The following is a 27,063-nucleotide window of genomic DNA, read 5'->3' as shown; positions in this document are numbered from 1 at the left end:
CCACTTATTTTTACTCTATTGTTCAATGACATTAGAGGGCTTTATAGTCTGTTAAATTATCTCTGCAAATGACTGCAGACTCTGCAGTTTTCCCTGTGCACTTCTGTTGAAAGAAAGTGGGATGTAAAGTTGTTTTCGTGTACCTCAGGTGGTTCCAGTACAGGCGGGGGTCTTACAGGTCATGGTTCATGACCTCTGCTTGACATTTCTGTCCCCCACCACGGCTACAGTCCACATCTCTGATATTCTGGAGGTTTATGTGCGGGTGGTCGACAAGGTGAGTGACACCCAATGAAAGACTAAAATATGATCTGTTAAATTAAGTAAATCAGAAATGGACTACTAAAAGGTAACTAGAGCCATTTGTCAGCTAAAGTTGAAAGAGCTAAATTTTGAGAAATACAATGTTGTACAAAACCTAATTTTAGGCTGCTGTATTATTCTTTTAATAATAATTTGACAAGTCACTGAATTGAGAAATTTAGAATGACTGTGCTTGATGTTTTCATTAAATTATTTTGGAAATCAAAGATGAAATTCAGATAATGACACGATTGTTTTAGGTGGAGATCGGGAAGTCAGTGAAAGCATATGTTCGAGTTTTGGACGGCAACAAGAAGCCGTTCCTGTCCAAATATTTCTCTGTGATGAACCTCAAACTCAGGGCAGCTTCATCCATCATCTTTCTGCAGTGAGTAAATGTGTTTCTATCAGATCTTCTCAACTCATTCCTCTGCTGTCTGTGAGAGCTCATGAAGTTGTCTGTTTTTTTCAGAGCTGTGACAGATGCATCAGAGGACGATACGGCCACATTCCTGGTGAAAGGGCTAGTGATTGGTCAGACCAGTGTGTCCGCTGTGGTCATAGACAAAAACGGACATAAAATCTCCTCGGCACCACAACAGATTGAAGTAAGCCTCTTCCATGCATTCATGGCGCTTGTTCTGTGTAACACAGAGCTTTTATTTCTTTCAGACTGCTATTTATTCATAGTTCAGATTTAGGATCATTTCAAATTTAGGATTATTTACAGAAACCTCATGCCATCAATGTGGTTATGATCATGGGTTTGCATACAAATGCAGTATTAATAGTTTTTCTTTCTTCTATGATTTGTAGGTATTTCCCTCCTTCAGACTGCTGCCCAGGAAAGTCACTCTAATAATTGGGGCAATGATACAGGTAATAAATTCCAGGGTAAATCTCACAAGAGTCTTACTTCGAGTTGTACAGTTTAAATCAGAATTTTACATACACCTTAGCCAAATACACTTAAACTCAGTTTCTGGCATTTTAATAATAGAAAACATTCTCTGTCTTTGATCAGTTAAGATCACTACATTATTTTAAGAATATGAAATAGTAGTAGTGAGTAATAGTGAATAATTGAGACAAAGATTTATTTCAGCTTTTATTCTTTCATCACATTCCCAGTGGGTCAGAAGTTTACATACACTGTTAGTATTTGGTAGCATTGCCTTTAAATTGTTTAGCTTGGGTCAAATGTTTTGGGTAGCCTTTCACATGCTTCTCACAATAAGTTGCTGGAATGTTGATGCATTCCTCCAGACAGAACTGGTGTAACTGAGTCAGATTTGTAGGCCTCCCTGCTCGCAAATGCTTTTTCAATTCTGCCCACAAATTTTCTAGCAGATTGAGGTCAAGGCTTTGTGATAGCCACTCCAACACCTTGACTTTGTTGTCCTTAAGCCATTTTGCCACAACTTTGGAGGTATGTTTTAACTTCCCGGCTGATGTCTTGAGATGTTGCTTCAATATATCCACATCATTTTCCTTCCTCATGATGCCATCTGTTTTGTGAAGTGCACCAGTCCCTCCCGCAGCAAAGCACCCTCACAACATGATGCTGCCACCCCCATGCTTCACAGTTGGGATGGTGTTCTTCGGCTTGCAAGCCTCACCCTTTTTCCTCCAAACATAACAATTGTCATTATGGCCAAACAATTAAATTTTTGTTTCATCAGACCAGAGGACATTTCTTCAAAAAGTAATATATTTGTCCCCATCTTGCACTTGCAAAATGTAGTCTGGCTTTTTCTGGCGGTTCTGGAGCAGTGGCTTCTTCCTTACAGATGTCGATATAGGACTAGTTTTACTGTTAATATAGATACTTGTCTACTTGTTTCCTCCAGCATCTTCGCAAGGTCCTTTGCTGTTGTTATGGGATTGATTTGCACCTTTTGCACCAAACTATGTTTGTCTCTAGGAGACGGAACGCTTGTCCTTCCTGAGCGGTATGATGGCTGCATCGTCCCATGGTGTTTATACTTGCGTACTATTGTTTGTACAGATGAACGTGGTACCTTCAGGAATTTGGAAATTTCTCCCAAGGATTAACTAGACTTGTGGAGGTCCACAATATATTTTTTTCTGAGGTCTTGGCTGATTACTTTTGATTTTCCCATGATGTCAAACAAAGAGGCACTGAGTTTGAAGTACATCCACAGGTACACCTCCAATTCAGTACACCTATCAAAAGCTAACTGACTAATTGTCTAAAGACTTGACATCATTTTCTGTCATTTTACAAGCTGCTTAAAGGCACTGTTAACTTAGTGTATGTAAACGTGTAACCCACTGGAATTGTTATATAGTCTATTAAAAGTGAAACAATCTGTCTGTAAACAATTGTTGGAAAAATTACTTGTGTCATGCACAAAGTAGATATCATATACGACTTGCCAAAACTATAGTTTGCAATATGAAATTAGTTTTTATGACTTCATCCTAAGTGTATGTACACTTCTGACTTCAACTGTATGTGGAGTATTGCAGCTTATACTGGCCAATAACTGTTCACTTGTAGAGACCTTCTGACTGACATGTAAAGGCACCTGAATACTTTCTATGAAATCAAAGAACAAATTAGCTCAATAACTCTGTGAATTCAGAATGTAATAAAAGACGAATTGCACATTATGGAGTGCATATTTATTACTTAAAATTATCGTTGAGTGGAGAAAACAACAGCTTTTACTGACCTAGTGTGAATTGTACTCATAGAATGAGGCATAAAGTAATTGATAACACATTTTAATGTCATATTAGTTGATGTTTTGCATGTAGTCTTGTGCATCCTCATATTTAAATGTTTCTCTAAATGCCTCCCACACCGATGTGACCGATGTCTGAATGTTCGGAAACAATAAGTCATTGCTCAGTTGTTTCGAACTTCTTTTTAGCTCTGAACGAAGAGGAACATCACTGTAAGTGTGCTGGGGACTTAAAGCGATCGAACACAGTACGTATAGTTCCTATGTGCCGTTTAGGTGCGGGGTATATCTGAGAAATATAAAACCCACAATAATAGTGGGAAAACATTATTGAAATAATGGCACTGCAGTCTCCATAAACATTTGTAATAAAAATGTATGAAGTGTGTAGAGACTAAAAGTATAGAACGGTACAGAAAATTAGTGAAGATTATTTCAAAAGTCATACAGAAGAAAACAAAGCAGAATATAAAGCTCTGCTTGTAGAAATCCAAAATACTTGTAACATTTAAATGACCATATAAATCTACTATTTCCTGGCAGACTGATATTAAAAAGCCTATGTGCCCTTACTCTCAGAAGTTACTTAAATCCAGCCAATCAGATTAGCTCTTACTAGATCAAGAGAGTTTTTAAAGATTTTGTGTGCAGTATGTAAAAATAATAAATGGTTGGAAAATTCTGGGCATGCTGTCTGATGCGGATGCTATATTTCACCCCAAAGTCAAATGAAGAAAATTAGAAATTATATTTATATATTAAAATGGGACTATTAAGATCACAACATCATTTTCATTGATTTAAGCACAATTAAATCAATTAAGCACATTTTCACTCCAGATTCTCCAAAATGTATATTTCATTACTGTAATATAGAAATAAAAATCATCCTGTCTGTATGCAATGATATTTTTTAAATAGTATTGTCATAATTCATTACAACAAATGCTACAATTAGGATGTAGTGGTGGTCTACCTGATAATATTAAAGTTCAGGTCAGGCGCCAGTTTAAACAAACTACCAGATAAATTAAGAAAGTATGACCCCATCAAGCATTTTAAACAAAAGAAGTTACACTCCAAGATAAACCAAAAATAAGAATTATTATTCCATTAGTTTTAACATGCACCAATAACAATGAAAATCTCCTTTTGGAGTTGTAATTGTATGCAATTGTCAGGATATAAACAAGGAGGCAGAGGTAAGTGAATCCAAACACAGCTTTATTTTAGGTGGCAAGAGTGTTAGGTGAGTAATTTGGCAGTTCAGGTGCAGATACAGTGAAGATCACTCGGTGCTGGACAGGCAACAGGTAAGCACAACCACTTCGGGAATGTGGGAATCAAGTAGTGACAGTACAGTGATACAAATCCTCTCTTTTTAGAAGCAGATACTTGAAAACGGGTTCAGAAGACTCACTGGCGAATCGGAGGGATACAGGGGCACTGGCGATAGGAAATGTAAACAGGAGTCCTGGAGACAACAGAATGAGGACACAGAAGTTAGAGGTATTCAGGTAAGTTAACGTTACTTTTCAGCAATCGGGATGCTTCAGGGATTCAGAAGATCACGGTGAGAGTCTGTTCCTGTTGGAGGCTTGACGCTGAACTGGGGTTATGGTGAGTGATTTATAGTACGTGTTGATGAGGTTGTTAATAGTGAACAGGTGTGTTAGATTAGTAATCCGGGGAGAGTGATCGTTGAGTGGAGGGTGGAATCAAGCCTGGTTGATCTCTCACAGTACCCCCTCCAGAGTCCAGCCAGCGACCTTGGACCCCGACGTCGTGGGGGCCTACCTCGAGGTCGTGGTGCTGGTCTCCCAGGATGCTGAGCATGAAACTCGGTGAGTAGATTGGGGTCGAGGATATCATTACGTGGTACCCAACATCTCTCCTCCTGTCCGTAATCTTCCCAATCCACCAGGTATTCGAGTCGGCCACCTCGACGTCGGGAGTCCAATATCTCCCTTACCGTGTGGATGGGCTCGGTTTCAATGGGCGGTATTGGGGGGTTATCCTCAGGGACAGGATCTGCAGAGGAAGCAGGTACAGGTGAGTGATGGGGTTTCAGGAGGGAGACGTGAAATGTGGGGTGGATGCGGTACTGAGCAGGCAGGCGAAGTTGGTAGGTGACTGGGTTGACTTGTCTTTCGACGGGGAATGGACCAATGTATTTAGGGCTCAGCTTACGACAGGGTTGTTTTAGACGGATATCCCGTGTGGAAAGCCATACTAGTTGCCCGGGTTGGTAATTGGGAGCCTGACGGCGACGGGTATCTGCAAAGTGCTGCTGGCGATTAATAGCTTGCTGAAGATGATGGTGTGCCTGATTCCATACTCTCTCACTGTCTTGGAACCATGTGTTGACCGTGGGTACCTCGGAGGGCTCACCAGACCAGGGGAATAGTGGTGGCTGGTAACCCAGAACACACTGGAAAGGGGTTAGGTTCGTGGACGCCTGCCGGAGGGAGTTTTGGGCATACTCCGCCCAGATCAAATATCGATTCCAGGTGTGGTGGTTGGAATGGCAGAATGTACGGAGGAAACGGCTGACATCCTGGATCTTTCGTTCGGTTTGGCCATTAGACTGTGGGTGATAGCCTAATGTTAGGCTTACCGTTACGTTCAATAGGGTAAAGAAAGCTCGCCACACCCTGGAGATAAACTGGGGCCCCCTGTCGGACACGATATCTTCTGGAATGCCGAAATTACGAAAGACATGCTCCATAAGTAATTCTGCAGTGTTAAAGGCTGTGGGCAGTTTCTTTAGGGGGATTAACTTGCAGGCTTTAGAGAATCGATCTATGGCCACAAGGATGCAGGTATTGCCATCAGAGGCGGGAAGGTCTGTGACGTAATCTACCCCAATATGGGACCAGGGCCGGTGTGGGATGGGCAGTGGTAGCAATTTTCCAGTAGGTAGATGACGAGGAACTTTTGTCATGGCGCAGAGAGCGCATCCCTGAATAAATGTCGTAATGTCCCTTTGCATATTTGGCCACCAGTATTTGTGTTGGAGAGTCGAGTGATTCTTACTGATACCTGGGTGGCCTGTTCCAACAGACGAATGGGCAGAGGAGATGAGAGACGTGCGGAAATCTTCGGGCACATAGACCTTTCCAACGGGACATTCTGGGGGACTAGGGACGCGTTGCGACATTTCGAGGAGTTGTTCGTTGAGATCCCACTGGATGGGGTGAACAAATAATTTTTCAGGCAGGATGGCTTCGGGCTCTTCTTGGGGTGCTTCGGAGGCATGGAGACTCGACAAGGCGTCCGCTCGAATGTTCTTTGAGCCTGGACGATAAGATATGTGGAAGTGAAACCGAGTAAAGAACAGGGCCCATCTGGCTTGACGGGGGTTGAGTCTTTTGGCTTCCTTCAAATACTGAAGATTCTTGTGGTCAGTAAGGACGATGAACGGGTGCTTGGCCCCCTCCAACCAGTGTCTCCACTCCTCTAGGGCGAGTTTAACGGCCAGGAGTTCTCGGTTGCCGATGTCATAATTGCTCTCCGCGGTGGATAGCTTACGTGAGAAGAATGCACAGGGCATGGGTTTGGAACCGTGTTCTGAGCACTGTGAGAGGATTGCTCCTACCCTGATATCAGAGGCATCTACCTCGACGAGGAAAACCCTCTCAGGATCTGGGTGACGGAGCAGGGGCGCACTGGTGAATGCAATCTTGAGAGACTGAAAGGCGTGTTCGGCATCAGGGTTCCAAGAAAGGGTCTTTGGTTTTCCCTTCAGGAGGGAAGTTAGTGGAGCTGTTAACATACTATAATTATTAATGAACCGTCGATAGAAATTTGAGAAACCCAGGAATCTTTGCAGTTCCTTTACCGACTGCGGAGTGGGCCAGGAGGTGATGACCCTGGTCTTGTGGTCATCCATCTCAACTCCTCGTTCACTAAGGTGATAACCCAGGAATTCGACAGTGGTCTGATGGAACAGGCACTTTTCTGCCTTCAAGAACAGAGAGAAATCTCGGAGCCGTTGGAGCACTAGGGAGACGTGACGTTGGTGTTCAACTGGGTCTTTCGAGTAGATTAGAATGTCGTCGATGTAGACTAACACAAAGTGGTTCAGGAAGTCTCGGAGAACTTCATCCATAAAACTTTGAAAACGGAGGGGCGCTTACCAGGCCATACGGCATCACGAGGTATTCGTAGTGCCCTGCGGGGGTAATGAATGCTGTCTTCCACTCATCCCCATCTCGTATCCTAATCAGGTTGTATGCACTTCTTAGGTCGAGTTTAGTGAATATTTTGGCTTCTCGAAGTTGTTCGAGGGCGGATGGGACAAGAGGGAGTGGGTAACTAAATTTGACTGTGATCTTATTGAGCTTTCTGTAATCTATGCATGGCCTTAACCCTCCATCTTTCTTGGGGACAAAGAAGAAACTGGCGGCAGCAGGCGTGGTGGATGGTCTGATATACCCCTGGTGTAGGGCTTCCTCGATGTACTTCTGCATAGCTGTTTGTTCAGGAATGGACAAGGCGTATACCCGACCCCTGGGAATGGGTTCCCCTGGAGTCAAGTCAATGGCACAGTCCCATCGTCGGTGTGGAGGCAACCTGGAAGCTGCCACCGGATTGAACACATCCGCAAACGAAGAGTACACTGGAGGAATGGTCACTGACAGGTTTTCTGTCGGGCTTTCGACGGAAGTTGAACTCACTGAAACCGACTCTGGGGCCTTGATGGATGGGGATACGGGGGATGCAAGGTTAGTCGGAAGGCAGTTGCAACCCCAATTCAGAATCTTGCCAGATCTCCAATTAATGGTAGGTTGATGGCGGATGAGCCATGGACGCCCAAGGATTATGTCAGTTTGGCTATTCTCGAGAATGAGTGGTTCAAATGACTCTTGATGAGTGTTCTCAACACATAATGTAATGGGGTTTATGTGAGATGTTACATACCCCTTGTTGATGACTTCACCAGTCACGGCATGGATGGAGTATGGTTTGGCTGTGTTGGATCTCTGAAGTTTGAGTTTTTTGCAGAGACTTCCTGATATGAAATCGCCGGCCGACCCGGAGTCCACGATGGCCGTGACTGAAGTATGAAAATTTGGAGATTTCAGGGTTACTGATATAGTTAACAGTGTCGAGACTACAGGGTGGTGAAGAACTGAACTTACGAGTCGATGAGGGGGGCATGATGGGCATGCATGGAGGAAATGACCCTCAATCCCACAGTATAGGCATAATCTTAATTCTCGGCGGCGATTGCATTTGGCTTGAGACAGTCGTTGGGTTTCCACTTGCATCTTTTCCAACCTTGGCTCTGAGTAGAATTCAGGTGGAGCTTGATGAAGTACGGGGGCTGGTTGTTGGATCTCTAGATAGCAGTTCTGAGATCTTTGATGAACTCGGAGAGTCTGCTGCATAAACTTTTCAAGTCCTAGAGAGTCGTCGTAAATGGCAAGCTGGAGACGAAGCGTGGGGTTCAGTCCTCTTCGAAAAACAGCAAGAAGAGCCTTTTCGTCCCACCCACTTGCTGATGCTAGAGTTCGGAATTCCAGAGAGTTATCAGAGACGGATCTTTTACCTTGACCGCCCGGATGCGGGGAACGGCCGTCGTCCGCGGGGCAAATGGGGACTGGATAACCCGACTGCCTGGAGCGAGGGAGCCGCTGCCGGGGGCGGAGGAGTGCCCTGCCGTTCCCCGAGACGCGGAGGGGTCGAGGGAGACCGCCGTCCGCGAGGGGAGGAGGGAATAATCTCTCCGATTATGGTGGAGCCGGAGTGGTAGAGCCGCTGCCAGGGGCGGAGGAGTGTCCCCATTTGCCGCCAGAAAAGCGGAGGCGCGTTCTGCCCACTGGGGGTCGAAGGTGTCACCGGTTTGCCCGGGGTTGGAGCGGCTGTCGTCCGCCTGAGTGTTGAGGAGTGTTCGAGGACCACGCGACGGTACATCGGAGAACCGGTGAGTGAGTTTTTTCTCTCTCTCCTCTCTCTCTCCCTTTCGCACCGTGTTGGCCTTTTCCTCGCCTATTTTGTTGTTTGTTTGTTTTTTTTCTCCCTCCTCTCCTCCCAGGGTGAGGAAGGCGGGGATGACCACGCGGACGCTAAGATACACCCGCCCCAGGGATGGGGGTGTACGTCATGCCGGTGGCACCCGGCCTGAGATAATGCCGGGAGGAGTGTGGAGTGGAGGGGCGCGCCCATCAGAATATCACGCGCCCGGTCCCCAATCGGCCTGATGTGGCGCGCGAGGGATAAAGGCGGCCGGTGACGATGGTTCGAGAGAGAGAGAATTATGGGCATGTCCGTCGTGTGTGTTTGTTTATGTGTTTTGGTTTAAGTTTTCATTAAATTATCATTTATATTGACAAGCCGGTTCTCGCCTCCTCCTTGCCCATCCTTGAGCTATTTTACATTGACGTAACCGTAACAGCTGCTTGCTGACAGACGAATCTTCTGCCGGGCGTCCAAACACTTCTTTGAAGTGAGTCATGAAACTCTGCAGTGAAGATGTTACCGAAGTCCCTTGAAACCACATAGTCTCAGCCCACCTTAACGCTGACCCGGATAATTGCTGGATAATGAAGGAGATCTTTGATCTTTCTGTAGGATACAATTGATGTTGTTGTTCAAGGGCGAGCGAGCATTGCAGCAAGAAACCGTTGCAATCCTCCGCCCGACCTGAGAAGGGCGCTGGTCGGGAGACGGAGTTGGCGACGTACACCAGAGAAGAAGCGGGGTTTGCGGAAGTGCCGTTTTCGGGCTGTGTAGGATCCTTGACGGTGTTGGTCAAGCCTTCTGTCAGGATATAAACAAGGAGGCAGAGGTAAGTGAATCCAAACACAGCTTTATTTTAGGTGGCAAGTGTTAGGTGAGTAATTTGGCAGTTCAGGTGCAGATACGGTGAAGATCACTCGGTGCCAGACAGGCAACAGGTAAGCACAACCACTTCGGGAATGTGGGAATCAAGTAGTCACAGTACAGTGATACAAATCCTCTCTTTTTAGAAGCAGATACATGAAAACGGGTTCAGAAGACTCACTGGCGAATCGGAGGGATACAGGGGCACTGGCGATAGGAAATGTAAACAGGAGTCCTGGAGACAACAGAATGAGGACACAGAAGTTAGAGGTATTCAGGTAAGTTAACGTTACTTTTCAGCAATCGGGATGCTTCAGGGATTCAGAAGATCACGGTGAGAGTCTGTTCCTGTTGGAGGCTTGACGCTGAACTGGGGTTATGGTGAGTGATTTATAGTACGTGTTGATGAGGTTGTTAATAGTGAACAGGTGTGTTAGATTAGTAATCCGGGGAGAGTGATCGTTGAGTGGAGGGTGGAATCAAGCCTGGTTGATCTCTCACAGCAATAAACAAATTGACAAATTCCCCAATAGTTAAAACAATGAGCACAGTTGCGCACCTGCTTCAACAATCCAACAAACTTAAAAGATTGCAATAAAGAAAATAATCAAACAAAACAATCTTCAGAAGGGTCTTTAGTTCATGGCCAAAGTAGTCTTTGTGTGAGCGTGTATGAATGTCTTATTTATGAACGAGTGAGAGATAGGGGACAGTAAAGCTTGAAGCATGTGGGAACTTGCAGGATTTACCCTTTTAATAATAAGAGAGTAATGGGAGGAACATGAACACCTTTTAAAGTTTAAAAAGGCAGTAGACATTGCGTGGAAATCTGGGACAGTGCCTAAGGAGTGGCAGAACAGGGGTGGTTCCCCTCTTCAAAAAGGGGGATCAGAGAGTGTGTGCCAACTACAGGGATATCACACTTCTCAGCCTCCCTGGTAAAGTTTACTCCAAGGTGCTGGAGAGGAGGGATCGGCCGATTGTCGAACCTCGGATTGAAGATGAACAATGCGGTTTTCGTCCTGGCCGTGGAACGATGGACCAGATCTTTACTCTCGCAAGGATCCTGGAGGGGGCCTGGGAGTATGCCCATCTGGTCTACATGTGTTTTGTGGATCTGGAGAAGGCATATGACCGGGTCCCCCGGGAGAGACTGTGGGAGGTGCTGCGGGAGTTCGGGGTGGGGAGGTCTCTTCTTAGGGCGATCCAATCCCTGTACGTCCAAAGCGAGAGCTGTGTCCGGGTCCTCAGCACAAAGTCGAGTTCATTCCATGTGGGGGTTGGTCTTCGCCAAGGCTGCGCTTTGTCACCAATCCTGTTTGTGATATTCATGGACAGGTTATCGAGGCGTAGTCGGGATGGGGAAGGTGTGCGGTTCGGTGGGCTGAGGATCTCATCGCTGCTTTTTGCAGATGATGTTGTCTTCATGTCATCATCGGTCCGTGACCTTCAGCTCTCACTGGATCGCTTGAGAGTCGAGTGTGAAGCAGCTGGGATGAGGATTAGCACCTCTAAATCTGAGGCCATGGTTCTCAGCAGGAAACTGATGGAGTGCGTACTCCAGGTAGGGAAGGAGGTATTGCCCCAAGTGAAGGAGTTCAAGTACCTCAGGGTCTTGTTCACGAGTGAGGGGACAATGGAGCGAGAGGTTGTCCGGAGAATCGGGGCAGCGGGTGCGGTATTGCACTCGCTCTATCGCACCGTTGTCACGAAAAGAGAGCTGAGCCGAAAAGGCAAAGCTCTCGATCTACCGGTCAATTTTTGTTCCTACCCTCACCTATGGTCATGAAGGCTGGGTCATGACCGAAAGAACTAGGTCGCGAGTACAAGCGTCCGAAATGGGCTTCCTCAGAAGAGTGGCGGGCTTCTCCCTTAGAGATAGGGTGAGGAGCTCAGTCATCTGTGAGGAGCTCGGAGTAGAGCCGCTGCTCCTTTGCGTCGAAAGGAGCCAGTTGAGGTGGTTTGGGCATCTGGTAAGGATGCCCCCTGGCCGCTTCCCTAGGGAGGTGTTTCAGGCACGTCCAGCTGGGAGGAGGCCTCGGGGAAGACCCAGGATTAGGTGGAGAGATTACATCTCCAAACTGGCCTGGGAACGCCTCGGGGTCCCCCAGTCAGAGCTGGTTAATGTGGCTCGGGATAGGGAAGTTTGGGGCCCCCTGCTGGAGCAGCTGCCCCCGCGACCCGACTTCGGATAAGTGGTTGAAGATGGATGGATGGATGGAAAGGCAGTAGAAAGAGATTCCCCAAACAATTGTGCCATTTCGCTGGTTCTTCGGAAGCAACTTAAAACTTGTTTTCTCACTGCTCTATGCACAGAATATTTCCAGTCATCCAAAGACATTTCTTGCAGATATTCACATGGATCGAAGTTCTGAAGTGACAAGATATTTCCAAGAAAGCAGCATCAAGAATTGTTACTCTCAAACAACTCTCCGTCACTGTTTTAAAATCTTTTACCAGCTCTTGACTCTCTCACCTTTTCACATGTTTTCTTTTTTCGTCACCATCTTTAGTTTTTAGTTTGGTTAATTAATAAAGATAATTATGACGATTTATTGTTTCAAACATTGATTTATTTAATATGATTATATGTTGAATTTGCATCATTTAGTTGGAATCCGCTACAATTTATACTTACAATTGTATTTTTTAGAAGGACTGTACAATTGAAATAATATGTAAATTTTTACAAAATTTGTTTTGAATGTTCTGGGTAAATGTTCTTAATTGTCATGAAAATTAATATCACAATGAAAAAACTCTCAATATTTCTAAAGTAGGTTTCTATTCTTTCTGCAGATTGATTTTGGGTCACATGTTTTTGACAGATTTAGTTCAATTCACCCTCTGGCACTCTTTCTGGCTGAAGCATTCTGATGTGTGACTCATGTGTAATTGTATTTGTAGATCACATCAGAAGGAGGACCACAGCCGCAGTCCAACATCCTCTTCTCTCTGTCGGATGAGAACATCGCCTCCATCAACAGTCTGGGACACATCCAGGGCCTGTCTGTGGGCAACATGAGCGTGACTGGTGTGGTTCAGGCGGTTGACACGGAAACAGGCAAACTAGTGGTGGTGTCACAGGTGATGCCGTAATGTCTGACAGATGTGTGGAGGTTGATGGGATTTAATCTGTGTGTTGATGAGTGTAACACTGCTATTAACAGGATCGAGTGGATGTTGAGGTGGTCCAGCTGAAGGCCATCAGAATCAGAGCCCCCATTACCAGGATTAAGATGGGAACACTGGTAACTCACACATTTATATCAGAGCTGTCCATCGCTAAAACATTTTCATCTAATTAATTGCACGACATGGCGATTAATCGCAATAAATCATTTACATCTTTATTTGCTGAGAAAGTCCCCCAAATAAAGATAATTCATATAAATAGTGCATAATAATTCAAATATTTATAAAGATAATATGTAGGGCCCATAATAAATATATATAATACGGATTGAAAATCAGTTGGATGAATAAAGCATTGATTAGACAATAAAACCAGTGGCGTTAGAACTGAATATCTAATTTGATTTATTCTCATATCATTGAACAAGTCAACAGCAGTCTGTTTTGCATTCAGTTCATCAGTGTGTATTGTTCTCAGAGTACGTGTTCTTATGTTCCGTCTGCGCTATTTTAAATTGTCCCTCTATGTACATGTGCGTGCCTCAGAGCGATGCGTTTGGGAGGTCTCACTCTTAAGCATCATAAACACTGAATTTGTAGCACTCTGTGTCATGTTAAATGTAGCATAAACTTTGAAAATTGTACACGTCATTTTATGCACATCAAGGGGCATGATTAATAAATATTTTAACGTGTTTTTTTTATTTCATTAAAATTTTAAATATTGGCTCCCTTTCCATTAAAGAGTTGGAATTTGAACTGAACATTCCCACAGTATATTTAATTTGTATTGTAATGACAGAAAGGAGAACTTAAAGGTGCTGTAAGCGATTTTAGCATTCAGAAGCGTTCATGTCAAGTCAAGTCAATTTTATTTGTATAGCGCCTTTCACAACACACATCGTTTCAAAGCAGCTTTACAGAAGATCAGGCATTAACATACAATAAAACTGTAATGTCTATAATGTTGATGAATCATCATTGTGTAATTAGATAAAATACGATTGTTAATTGTGTAAAAAATAAGTAATTAAATAGTAATTGTATTAATAACCCCAGTGAGCAAGCTGAAGTGACAAGAAACACAAAACTCCATAAGATGTTAAAATAACCTTGGGAGAAACCAGACTCACTGTGGGGGCCAGTTCCCCTCTGGCTAACATCATGAATATAATGTAAATATTACTTATGTATAGTTAAAATCATGGTTTAAAATGATTAAACTAAGTAATTGTTAAGGGTCAGTGTTTAAACATCGATTTTGTTTGAAATGTAAGATTAATGACCAATGTCTTGAAGTCCATCCTGGATTAACTGCAGAAGTTCACATAGATGCAATTGTCCTTGTTAATTGGCTGATGAAGGCTTTTGTTGGCAATTGATAGTCTATGATTTACATTATAAGAGTGTAGTCCATCAATAGACCGAGGTGATGCAGGCAGAGATCAGGGATGTGAAACGCAGTTCAAACTGGCCGGTAATTTCGGTGAGGTTCGGTGTGGTCCATCCTAAATCCAAGGTTCAGACAATGGCATATGAAGTATCCCATGTCTTATGGTTGGAAATGGCATCAGTTCATCCTCTGAAGTCCATCATAATAGACTGAAGAGATGTTTGGCTGGCACCGGCTGCATTGAGTCATCATCATTCTGCGACATGTAGCAGTGGAGTCCAACACGAAGCAGGAATGGTGCTGGATCCAGACGGTTCTGGTGACCTCAGGGTAGGAGTCCCGAGGTTGAGACAGGGAAACAAATAAAAATATGTAAGCATGGATGCCATTAAATTTATTGCAGAGTTAGAGATCATGATCACTGTTTCTGGTTTCTGGTTCCGGCAGACTCAACTAAAGCAGCCTAATTGTGGGTTGGAGGATAAATTAGGTGTATGTCTGGCTAAATAGATGAGTCTTTAGTCTAGACTTAAACTGAGAGAGTGTGTCTGCATCTCAAACAGTGTTAGAGAGACTATTCCATAGTTTAGGAGCCAAATATGAAAAGGATCTACCTCCTTTTGTGGATTTTGATATTCTAGGAACTATTAACAGGCCAGAATTTTGCGATCTTAATGAATGTGATGGAATATAGCATGCGTAGAAGGTCACTTAACTACTGCGGAGCTAGACCATTCAAAGCTTTGTACGTAGTTAACAGAATTTTAAAATGAATATGGAATTTAACAGGTAGCCAATGTAACGATGATAAAATGGGGCTAATATGATCATATTTCTTGGTTCTTGTTAGCACTCTGGCTGCTGCATTTTGAACCAATTGAAGTTTATTTATTGATCTTGCTGGACAGTAATGCATTACAATAATCTAGTCTAATCTAGTCTTGAAGTCATGAATGCATGAATTTGTTTTTCGGCATCAGCATATTTACATAGACAAAGTGGTAGCGGTCTGCTAAATAGGACCTAAACCATGCTAATGCAACTCCACAAATGCCAACATAATTCTCTAGCCTATTCAAGAGAATGTTGTGATCTATCATGTGACTGAGCTGTTTAATTAGCCATGCCCCCTCATTTAAAAATAAAAAAAAAACATCCAAAAATTATTTTGAGAGCAAAACCAAGCAAAAGTGCAGCATTGTTTGTTCCTATGTCAAATTCAAGAGTAGCACAATAGCACCCTCAACTGACAAATATTATCAATCATAGCCTCAATGATGCACTTTTAATACAACACTATGAGAACGAGCAAAATGATTGATAGGTGAAAAGCTGTAGTCAGCTGTTTGCGGACACATATTGGTTTGCTATTTACAAAGTCTACATCTGTCACAGAGACCAGTGAGATATCTCAGGACACTTATTTGATTAATATCTTTAAGGGAGTAGGAAGATTTGTTTGCATACTTTTCCATGAAAAAATCACTTAATGCACCTTTAAAGAAATTCAGCACAGTCACACAAGAGAGGAATTTCATTAGTACAAAAATTGTTGACAGAACAAATAATTGAATCATTAATGTTTACTAGTTACACCTAATTATCCCTTAAATGTAGAATACATGAACGTGAAATACTGTTAAGAGTATTTGAGTGTGGGGGCCTGGATAGCTCAGCGAGTATTGATGCTGACCACCACCACTGGATTCGCAAGTTCGAATCCAGATTGACTGTCTCAGACACAGAGGCAGCTGAGATTCGTTCTCCGCGACCCGGATTGAGGCGAGTCACTATGCCACCACGAGGACTTAGAGCGCTTTGGGAATTGGGCATTCCAAATTGGGGAATACATTTTTTTATTTTTTTATTTGAGTGTGTCATAAAGCTTTGTTGTGTTGTTGTAGATGCCGGTGTATGTGATGGGGATGACCAGCAGTCAAACACCTTTCTCTTTTGGAAATGCTGTACCAGGTCTGACCTTCCACTGGTCTGTGACAAAGAGAGACATACTGGACGTCCACACACGACATGCAGAGGTCACAACAACACTCTCTCTTATCTGCACAGTGCCTCACCGAGAATGTGTGTGCTCATTTCAACTTAAAATCAATAGACCGTATTCACGCTAGCGGCGTCTTTGATGTTTAATGAGAATGAGAATGGGGCTGTGCAGGATAGACTTACAGCCTCTTCATCTGCTGTACTGCAGTTTAAAGTGTTTTTGGATCTTTCCGCAGACAAAACATTGATAAAATATCTGTCCAAGAACATTCAGTTTATAAAGAACTCCAGACAACATGAGTTGTGGAAAATCAGATGTGATGTAGGAGCTTTATACAGCTTTATACTGTTCATGCCACTGAAGAGACTGTAAGTCCAACCCTCACAGCCTCATCATTCCCATTCAAAATCAAAGATGGCGCTAGTGTGAATAACGTATATATTCTGGTCGCAGGGTGGGTGATCGATTCCATCTGAAGTGTGTGTTGTTGATGACTTGCCAAAAGATCACGTACCATGCAATGGTCTTATATCAGACTGAAACTTTGCCTTGTTTAGACTACTACGGCTGTGCGAGTACGTTCATATTCTTTTTCTTATATTTCATAAATAATTTAGATTGTTTGTATTGATATTTTTTTATTTTATTTGAGTGCTTTCATAAAATGTCCTTTAGTTCAATATATAGGACTGCAGTATAGAGAAACTGTTGTCTGAACGTCCGTGTTTGTCTGATGTGTCCCACAGGCGTCAGTGCAGCTCAGCGCTGAGCACAATTTTGCCATGAGTGTGTTTAGCAGGAGTAAAGGACGCACTGGACTGAAGGTGATCATGAAGAGCAGCGTTCCTCTCGCCAGACATCTGCAGGACAACACACTGGAACTACATGATGAGATACAGATCCAGGTGCACACTCATATTCATCTGTTTTTCATAGAGGACATCACTGTTTGCTCTAATGACTCATCTTTCTGTGTTTTTTGGGGGCATTTATAATGGTGACATTGCAGTAACATTTGGTAAACCGAGAGTCATGTTTGATCCTACTGCTTATTGAAATGTTAAATGCAGGTTTATGACAAACTGCAGCTGCTGAACCCAGAAGTTCAAGCTGAAGAGATACTGATATCACCAAACTCACTGCTGAAACTTCAAACCAACAGGTAAGGAAACCGCAACCATTCATCTTAGATTATACTACCTTGGATTGAACAAAGATCAGGTGTTCATGTTGCTTTCACTTGAGCATTAGTTGTAACACAGGATAAAGCATACGCAATACTAATGACATTTTATTTGCGTAATTTCAAACATGCGACTAAAAGTTACTATCCATATCTAAAATAAACTCATAACACCTGGTTTTTGTGGACTGAAGAGCAACTTCAAACAAACTTCCTTCAGTCTTCATATACTACATTTTTTTACATTAAAATGTGTTTATATTAATTTAGTTAAAGGAATAGGAATTAATTTGAATTCTGTCATTAACTCACCCTAATGTCATCCCAGATGTGTATGACTTTCTTTAATCTGCAGAACACAAATGAAGATTGTTAGAAGAATATTTGAGCTCTGTAGGCCCATAGAATGCAAGCGAATGGTGATCAGAACTTTGAAGCTCCAAAAAGGACATAAAGGCAGTGTAATCTATGTCTTCAGAAGTGATATTAAAGGTGTGGGTGAGAAACAGATCATTATTTAAGTCCTTTTTTACTGTAAATCTACACTTTCACCTAAACATTCTGGTGTGAAAGCAACTTTCACATTTAGCCACCAACTGGTTAAGACTGGTCAAAGATGGAGATTTGTAGTACAAAAGGAGTTGTAGATTACTTTAACACTGCCTTTTTATTTTTTGGAATTTCAAAGTTATGTCCACCATTCACTTGTGACCTACAGAGCTGAAATATTCTTCTAAAAATCTTCATTTGTGTTCAGCAGAGGAAAGAAAGTCATAGACATCTTGGATGCATGAGGGTGAGTAAATGATGAGAGAATTTAAAATTTTGGGTGAACAATCCCTTTAATGCATTATGAACAAAGATGAACTAACAAAGAATAATTGTACATTTCATGCCTAAAAGATTAGGACAAAGAAAATTGCCATTATCTAAAAAATATAGATTTTTGCATATTTAAGAATAAAAATATATACACCCCCTCTGAACATAAAGATATATTTCTATTTCTAAATTATTACTATTACAATTCATGCAAAGGTGACAAAATTGAAATGTATTAAACATATACTTATAACAATCGGAAGATATGTTATCAATATCTGTCAAATAATTAAATCAGGCAGCTTTGCTTAAAGGTGTCAAGAATTGGATTTTTATTTTATAATGTTCCTTGAGGTCCACTTATAATGTTAGTGTGTTTTTTTGTTTGTTTGTTTTTTATCAAATGTTTATTTGAAAGTAGTCATAATTTAGGAATAATTGGTCATTTTCTATCCAGTTTTTGTGCCTCCTGAATGAAACAACTGGAGGATTTCACCCATAAATGTTTGATCCAGATTCTGATCCCGAATTTGAAGAAAATTAAGCCCCTCCATAAAACAGCACTGATACTGCAGTCTGTAACAGCGTGTTAAGTAGTAACTGTAATTTACTTGTTTATTTGTGTTATAAGTATTACTTTTATTCTTGTTTAAAACAAGACGCGACACAACGGTGTGTATCTTTTACATAGTTGGGGCATTTTCCAACGGTGAAACATTTCCGTGTTCAGAGCGAGAACCACTAATCCTGACCACAAGGAGGTTAACCCATATGACTCTACCCTCCCTATCAACCGGGCCAATTTGGATGCTTAGGATACCTGGCTGGAGTCACTCAGCACACCCTGCATTCAAACTCATGACTCCAGGGGAGACTCCAGCGTCAACACACGCTGAGCTACCCAGGCCCCCCTGAAAGAGGGGAAGTTTAACGGGGAGTGATGCTCGACTTGCATCCCACTGGTGCTCAAATAGGGTTGAGGTTGGGTGACATACTATCTTCTTTATCCATAGGAATTCTGCAGTAGATTTGGAATAATGGTTAGGGTCATTGACATGGTAAAAAAGTGCCTGACTGCCCAGGGTGGGAAGAGAGGGTGGCATCTTCTCTTAAGATTTTTCTGAACATATGTGAATTCATGATGCCATTGATGAAGTGCAATTCAGCACTCGTATAAGAATTTACCACCACTGGACATCACGGTGGGTACCATCCCACTGCACTCCTGTGTGACGCCATGCATTTTGGATTCCATCAGATCATTTTTTTTTTTTAATCTTTGGGCTCATGAGAATGAGCCACCTTTATCAGTATGGGCCTTGGCAAAGGCTAAACAAGTTTTTTTTATGATTTGGCTTCAGCAGTGCCTTCCTGTGTGTATAACAACCATGCATACTTGTCTTACTGTGTGAGATAAAGTGGTCACTCCAGTTTGGTTTCCCACAGCTTTTGCCAGCTCTGAGGGGCGTGCTTGGACGTTCTTAGCAAAAATAGCTCATCATGAGGTGAAGCTAACAGCGACTGTCTGAACATTTCAGCAATCTTTTCACAAGTCCATTCTTTTTGAATTTCTGTGTTATTTTTGTTACTGTGTTTTGAGCCAATAATAGTGATTTGCTAATAATATTGTACCATTGTCCCCTTTTGTGCAATTTAATAATTTTCTTTCATTTACTTGACAATTCCCTCCCATGTGATCCATTACTTGTCAGTATCGAGTCTGAGAGTGATTCAATGGGATAAGTAAAACTTTTAAACTTAAACTAGCTGTCTATTTGAGTGTGATAGTTCAAAAGAATAATCTGCTGGTCAATGTACCTCATCTAGCACCAAAAAATATTTGATTAAGTTTATATTATAACTTTCAGGAAGGTGTACTCATTTTTGCAACATGGCCTTTTATCATTTTGAGAAAGTAATTTTTTTCTTGTTTAGTATGTTTACTTGTCTAGTTTTTTACATGTTTCATTAGTATCTGATAAACCAGAGTTGCTTAACATTACATTCTAAATGAACACCAGATACGTCTTATTTTTAAAGAGAAAGAGCTGAATTTGTTAGGTTTCAGAATGAGCTTTATTGCCAAGTATGCTTAAACATACAAGGAATTTGTGACAGAAGTGTAATAGCAATTTTCAGAGGTTAATAAAAACAGCATCAAAAGTGTAAGAAAACTTTCAGGAGGCAAATTGTAATAAAGAGAAAAGGTTTATTCTTCTGAGGCTTCTTTTCACAAACCGCATTTCAACCTAAATTACCTCCTGCTTCTCTCAGGAGGGGGGCATGGGACTTCATTTTATTATTAAACGACCCCCCTGTATTCTCCTGAAAAGGTCACTTCTCGGGCTCTAGGTGTCTATCTTCCTGGCCCATCTGGTTTTATTACGTTTGTTCTTTCCTGTCCTGCTTCAGCTGCTGGACGCCCTCACAGAAACACATGATTAAATGAAATTAACAGTTTGGGAACAAATAAATATAATAATACTGAATTTTTCCGTAACAGTTTCCTCCTCTTTATCATTTCACTTGATAAACTATATATATAAAAATTCAGCCTTGTTTTCCTAATTTTAGTCAAACCCATTGTACTGTTAAATCTTAAGAATAGAATTAATTCAAGTCTTTACATCACAGTTATACCCTTCATGTCTGATTTTCGTATAGCTGATTATTTTACTTGGACTTTATTGAAAAATTTAGAAGGAAAAACTTAGGCTGTTTTCGTAAGGATAGGCCCTTAATTACTTAGCAAGCAAATACATTTTTATAGATCACATTAGTAGGAAAAAACATATCAATTCATCACCCCACGGTTGATTCAACAACCTAAAAAAAAATTAAATAAAAAATAAATAAATAAAAAGAAACAGTAAATAAAAACAGTAAATCAATATTATCAAAATGTAAACAATCAAACAAAATTTAGAAAATCCCTTTCATGTTCCTCAGAAAGGCAAGGAGAGAGTTAATCACATCTCTGTGTATATGTCATCGCTGTCATAATCATCACACTGCTCTTCATCAGTTGCTGGGTACCTGGTCAGTTTCACTGCTTGAACTGACGTTATTCTGCTAACTGTCGCCGCCCTGATCAGTCTCTGTACTGAGCTGGAAATGCACTTCATAATACATGGTAAACAGAACAGAATTAATAACCCCATACCAGCAATTGGCAGGACAGTTTGAATTATCCGGTAGAACCAGCCTGACCACATAGATATCAGCCACCCCTCCCACTGACTACCAGTAGCTGGGGAGGGCTCCTTTACGGCTTCTCTCATGTGATCAATGATACTGGTTATGTTATCACTGTAATCAGGAATGTTAAAACAACATGATACCCCCAGCATTTTACAGACTCCGCCCCTTTCTGCCGTAAGAGTATCTAAGACTAAGCGGTTTTGAATAACTGATTCTCTCAATTGACGCATTTCCTCGCTTATTAATGTCAAAGCATTTTCTGTGCTATTGGCTATCGCTAATACTGTCCATGCTAACCCATTAATTTTGTTAATCGTTACCGCTGTACCCACCCCTAAGAAAATTGACCAACCTATATTTGCTCCCGGTGTTGTCCATGGGTCAGTTAATGTATACCCCGCATAATGATTTGGCAAGGCCTCAGGCAAGATCTTAACATCTCGTTTCTCCCTTTTACCTACTTTGTTTGGCAAATACACAGAAGTTCCCACATTCATTAAAGCTGGATAACAGCAACCTGACCAGTCTTTTTTAGGCAAACGGTGATGAGCTCTGTTGTCACACACCCACACCGCAGCTGGTGAACTTTCGTTCGGTTTGTTGAATGGGCATGTGAAGTTGATTTCTTTGTTGTTGATGACCGCTGTACAATTGTCCATTGTTCTGTCATGTACGTTGATTTTGATCCTGCAGTCAGACCATCCAGTCCTTAAGAGTCTTGGTCTGTTGAAACAGACGCAAACGTCACCCTGGACATGCGTTACTCTTAAAGGTGGAATTGCTATGTCAGTGTTGTTGTACTGCTGTATATGTTCATAGTTGTCAGCAGGCTGTTTCGTTGGTGTTCTTCCTTCTTCCAGGTCCACAACAGTTTTTAGCACATCAGTCATTTGTTGAGGAATAAGACACTTAGTTTCGTTGATTGTTGTTGTCGTCAGAGGGACAGCATTCCAGGCATGAGATATTTGCAGACACATCCAGCAACTCGTTTTGATCTCCAGTTCCTCTTTCTGTAGCATTGCCAGTGCGCAGGCTTTGTTCCCTTGGCATTTCATCATGGCTTTCCGCACTTCAGGATTTATTTGACCTTTGCTTATGTCCCCGTTTCCCATCCAGGCCAGTTCCTCCTCAGTAGCCTGTTCGACCTCGGGTGGCACAGGTGACAAGAAAGGTGTCGTCGTCGTTGCTGTTCGTGGTCTGGTTTCCTCGATTACCATAATATCTATTGTCTCATACCAGTCAGTTTCAGTCAAGTCCAGGGCACAGTAATACCTGCCTTGGTCCGCACGTGTCGCATGTTTCAATTTTACTCTCATCCCGTATCTGTTGTTACTCATTTCATCTTCAGCTTGCACCTGAAATCTTTCATCGTATTCCGTCTTGTGGTGATAAGCATATGCTTTTACGTCGGCCCACTTACATGGGCTTTCGCAGAAATAGAAATGTTCGTGTTCTTCAGTATGTCCATTGCACCCGAGACAGTTCTTTTGGAATGGGTTGCACTTAAAAGTCACACTTGATCCTTCCTCTATCGTGATGATGCTTCCGTGCAGTCCTCTCACCGGCTCCACTTCCGTTAATGTGTCTCTTTTATCGCGTTGTCTGATGGTGCTGTTCAGCACAGATGTTTCAGTCTGGTTGGTGTGGTTTTTTTGCGGGCCACACTTTCAAGCCCTCAGTGGAGCACAAATTTATCAAACAAATAGTCACTGATATCAAGGTTAAAATGGATGTAGTCTTACAAAGTTCACACATTCCTGACAGTCTGGATAGATGCCATAGCTTTGAATGATCCATCTTGTACAATACTGCAACTGTGTTGTGCCAGAGAATACCTTTTTGAAACGCTCAGAGTCTTGTCAGTCTTTGTTGATATACAGTGTATAGCCTGACACTGACCATGCAATTGGAACTGTCTTCTTTTCCCAGCTTCCTCTCTGCAGCTCGTATTTTCACTCCGCTTGTCGCTGCTGTCTGCACACTGGTCTCACCACTCCCCCTGAGTGACTTTGCACCTGCACTTGGCGTTCTGGCTTTTCAGGCTTATTGTTGAGCTTGTCGTCGTCCTTGGGGCTCCTCCTCCTGTTGCTCTTCCGATATGGGTGGAACTCTCCTGCAGTGATTGGCATGCACCCACGTGGCTCGTTCTCCGACCTTCACCGCCGTATGCGTGATCAACAAGACTTGGAACGGTCCTAGCCACCGTTTCGCCCTCCAGTTCTTTCTCCTGATGTCACGGATCACCACGTAATCACCAGGCCTGATCTTATGCAGGAATGTCTCAGCAACCTTCCCCTGTGCAGCTTTGACTTGCACCGAAATGTTGGATAACAGACACGACATTTCTTTGCAATAATTCAACATTTCATTTTCACACACATCTGTCGATGGAAGCCTCCTTTTTTCCCCTTGTATACCCATAAATGGTGGTCTACCAAAGAGAATTTCAAATGGGCTCAAATTTGTTTTGACTCTTTTTCTCATTCTCATGTACATCAACACGGTGGGGAGTGCTTTTACCCACGAAAGTCCAGTTTCCTCACAGCATTTTGCCAATTTGTTCTTTACCGTCTGGTTTTCACGCTCAATAGCGCCCCCGCTGGCAGCGTGGTATGCACAATGTGTTCTCATATCAATTCCTAAGAACTGACCCACCTGTTTGATTGTCTCATTGACAAAGTGTGTTCCGTTGTCAGAACTGATTTTTCTTGGAATTTCCCATCTCGGAACAATCTCGGTTAGCAGAGCTTTGGCTACTGCTGCCACGTCTTGTTTCGAGGTTGGGAAGGCCTCGACCCATTTCGACCACATGTCTACCATTATCAAACAATATTTTTGCTTCCCGCACGGGGTTAATTCAATGAAATCGATCATTAAATATTCAAATGGCCCCTCTGGGGCTGGCTGACTTGCCACTGGTGTTTTAATGCCTCGTGCAATGTTATATGTGGTGCAAATCACACATCTTTTGCAAAAATTCTCAGCGTATATTGTGAAATCTTTGGTAAACCACAATTCTCTCATGTGCATAATCATTTCTCCTTTTGATGCATGGTCCAACCCGTGCATTAATTTAGCATAATGCGGGAAAAAATGGCTAGGCAAACATGGCTTTCCATTGACAGATTTCCATACACCATCAACAAGGCTGCAGCCTGACGCCTTCCATTTGTTTTTCTCAGCTCCTGTGGAAAAAGACTGCATGCTCTGTAAACAAGGAGAAATGTCATTGTTAAGGTTAATGTCAACTTGTGCGCAAGTGGCGCCACTGTTATGAGCTTCAGTCTGCTTTGCTGCCGCTGTTTTCGCAGCCATATCAGCTCTGGCGTTGCCTGTTGATATGGAACTTTTATCATTAGTATGCGCTGCGCATTTACAAATTGCAATCTTGCCTGGTAGCAAAATGGCCTCTAAAAGGTCAGATACGAATGAAGCGTTCAGTATTGGTCGTCCGTCTGACTTTAAAAATTGTCTGTGCTTCCACAAAGCACCAAAGTCATGCGTGACTCCAAAAGCATAACGTGAGTCTGTGTAAATCGTCACACACTTATCAGTCATCAGTTTACATGCTTCAGTCAAAGCGACTAATTCAGCTGCCTGTGCGGAGTAATGACATGGTAATTTGCCAGATTTCATAGTTTCAAATTCAGTCGTTACAGCATAGCCTACGTTATTCTGTCCCGTTTGTTGATCTTTTGACGCAGATCCATCAACAAACAAAACATTGTCACAATTATCTAACGGTACGTCTAGAAGGTCTGGACGTGGTGTGCACACCTGTTCGAGCGCTGATAGACAACAATGATGTTCCTCGCCGTCCTCCTGTGTGGGCAGGAGGGTGGCAGGGTTCAAAGTTGTGCATCTTTTCACAGTTATGTTTGGCATGTCCAACAAAATTGTATGATAACTCAGCCATCGGGCTGTAGACAAATGTGATGTTCTCTGCTCTTGCAGAATCATGGAGACTGCGTGTGGTACCATTAAAGTTAAATCAGAATATCCTACAAATTCTCTGGAGGCCATCACAGCCAGCTCAGCTGCTGCCACTGCCCTGAGGCAATGCTGAAGTCCTGCAGCTACCGGATCAAGTTTTGTTGAGAAATAACCCACAGGTCGCAGTCTGTCACCATGAGTCTGCAAGAGAACAGAAGTCATAAAATTATTCTTTTCATCGACCATCTGTACAAACGGGCGGTTTATGACAGGAAGGCCTAACGTTGGAGCCATAGCCAGTTGCACTTTCACTTGTCCAAACAAGTCTGACACATGACCTCAGCCCTTTCCCTGTCGTTAGGGCTCGCAAAGGCTGTTAAAAAATGGCGTAATTAGGAATGAACGTACGGCAGTAAGCGCACATCCCCAAGAATGACAGCATTTGTTTCTTTGTAACTGGTTTTGGCACCTCTTTTATGGCCCGCACCCGTTTCTCAGACAGTGCTTTGCTATTAGGTTTGATAACATGCCCCAGGAATGTCACTTCCTGTTTCACAAACTGCAGCTTTGAAAGACTGACTTTGTGCCCCTCCTGCTCCAAATGCTTCAGGAGAGTCACAGTGTCAGAAATGCAGGTAGTTTTATCTTTGGCACAAATTAATAAATCATCAACGTATTGTAATAAAGCCGTTCCAGCCGTCAAAGTCAGAGGCTCAATACTTCTCCGAAGGGCCTCGTTATAAATAGTTGGGGATTCACAGTATCCCTGACACAATCTCGTAAATGTATAGCCTCTATTATTGAAATCAAACGCAAACCAAAATTGGCTTTTCTCTTCTACTGGGACGCTAAAGAATGCATTAGCCAAATCCACCACAGTGAAATACGTTGCATCTTGCGGAATTTGTGACAAAATAGTATAAGGGTTTGGCACTCGTGCTGCCCTGGCAATGACAGCTGAATTTACAGCCTGTAAATCCTGCACAAATCGCCACTCTGTTGGCTGACCCTTATCTCTGATCTTTTTTACAGGGAAAATTGGTGTGCGTACTGGTGAATTATTGCATGGTATAATTATTCCCTCCTTCAATAAACCATCGAACACTGGTTTTATGCCCTCTAATGCTTCACGTTTCAGGGGATATTGCGCTTTACATGGTCTGAAATCAGATTTTGGTATGATTACCACTGGCTCACATCCTTTTATAAGCCCCACATCATATTTGTTGTTTTTTGCCCACAGTTTCGTTGATATTTGTGCCAGAGAAATATCAATTTCTGAAGCAGAAATATCCCCCTGTGCTGTCACGTTTCTCCCAATAGCAGTCACATTTCTCAGGACCCCAACCTTAAAGTCACAGTTTGATTTAAATGCCCCCACACTCTCACTTTCTGCTGTCTGTGAATCAACTTTCACCCAGTCTGTGGCTGATAAACATTCTTTCACAAAAAGGCCCACATCTCTCCACTGCTGGCTTATGGTCTTTGACACAGATAAATGGCATACCGTGTTCTCTGTCATGAGATAACAATCTTTCTGACTCTCATTCAA

The 27,063-nt window shown here is 42.5% G+C and overlaps 1 protein-coding gene across 1 annotated transcript in view; it reads left to right on the top strand.

Moving 5' to 3' along the window:
- Positions 1-27,063, top strand: part of LOC127628708 (nuclear pore membrane glycoprotein 210-like) — a 112,026-nt gene that overhangs the window by 45,560 nt on the left and 39,403 nt on the right. The window contains exons 21-29 of the mRNA XM_052105519.1: positions 149-277; positions 564-691; positions 776-911; positions 1,120-1,182; positions 12,750-12,929; positions 13,013-13,093; positions 16,275-16,406; positions 17,119-17,277; positions 17,443-17,534. Of these exons, the coding sequence (XP_051961479.1) occupies positions 149-277; positions 564-691; positions 776-911; positions 1,120-1,182; positions 12,750-12,929; positions 13,013-13,093; positions 16,275-16,406; positions 17,119-17,277; positions 17,443-17,534 (1,100 nt within the window). The remainder of the gene's footprint in view (positions 1-148; positions 278-563; positions 692-775; positions 912-1,119; positions 1,183-12,749; positions 12,930-13,012; positions 13,094-16,274; positions 16,407-17,118; positions 17,278-17,442; positions 17,535-27,063) is intronic.

The sequence above is a fragment of the Xyrauchen texanus genome, chromosome 35 (assembly GCF_025860055.1).
Source record: "Xyrauchen texanus isolate HMW12.3.18 chromosome 35, RBS_HiC_50CHRs, whole genome shotgun sequence".
Lineage (NCBI taxonomy): Eukaryota > Metazoa > Chordata > Actinopteri > Cypriniformes > Catostomidae > Xyrauchen > Xyrauchen texanus.
Note: the sequence above shows the minus strand (reverse complement) of the source record. Positions and strands in the feature narration are given on the sequence as shown.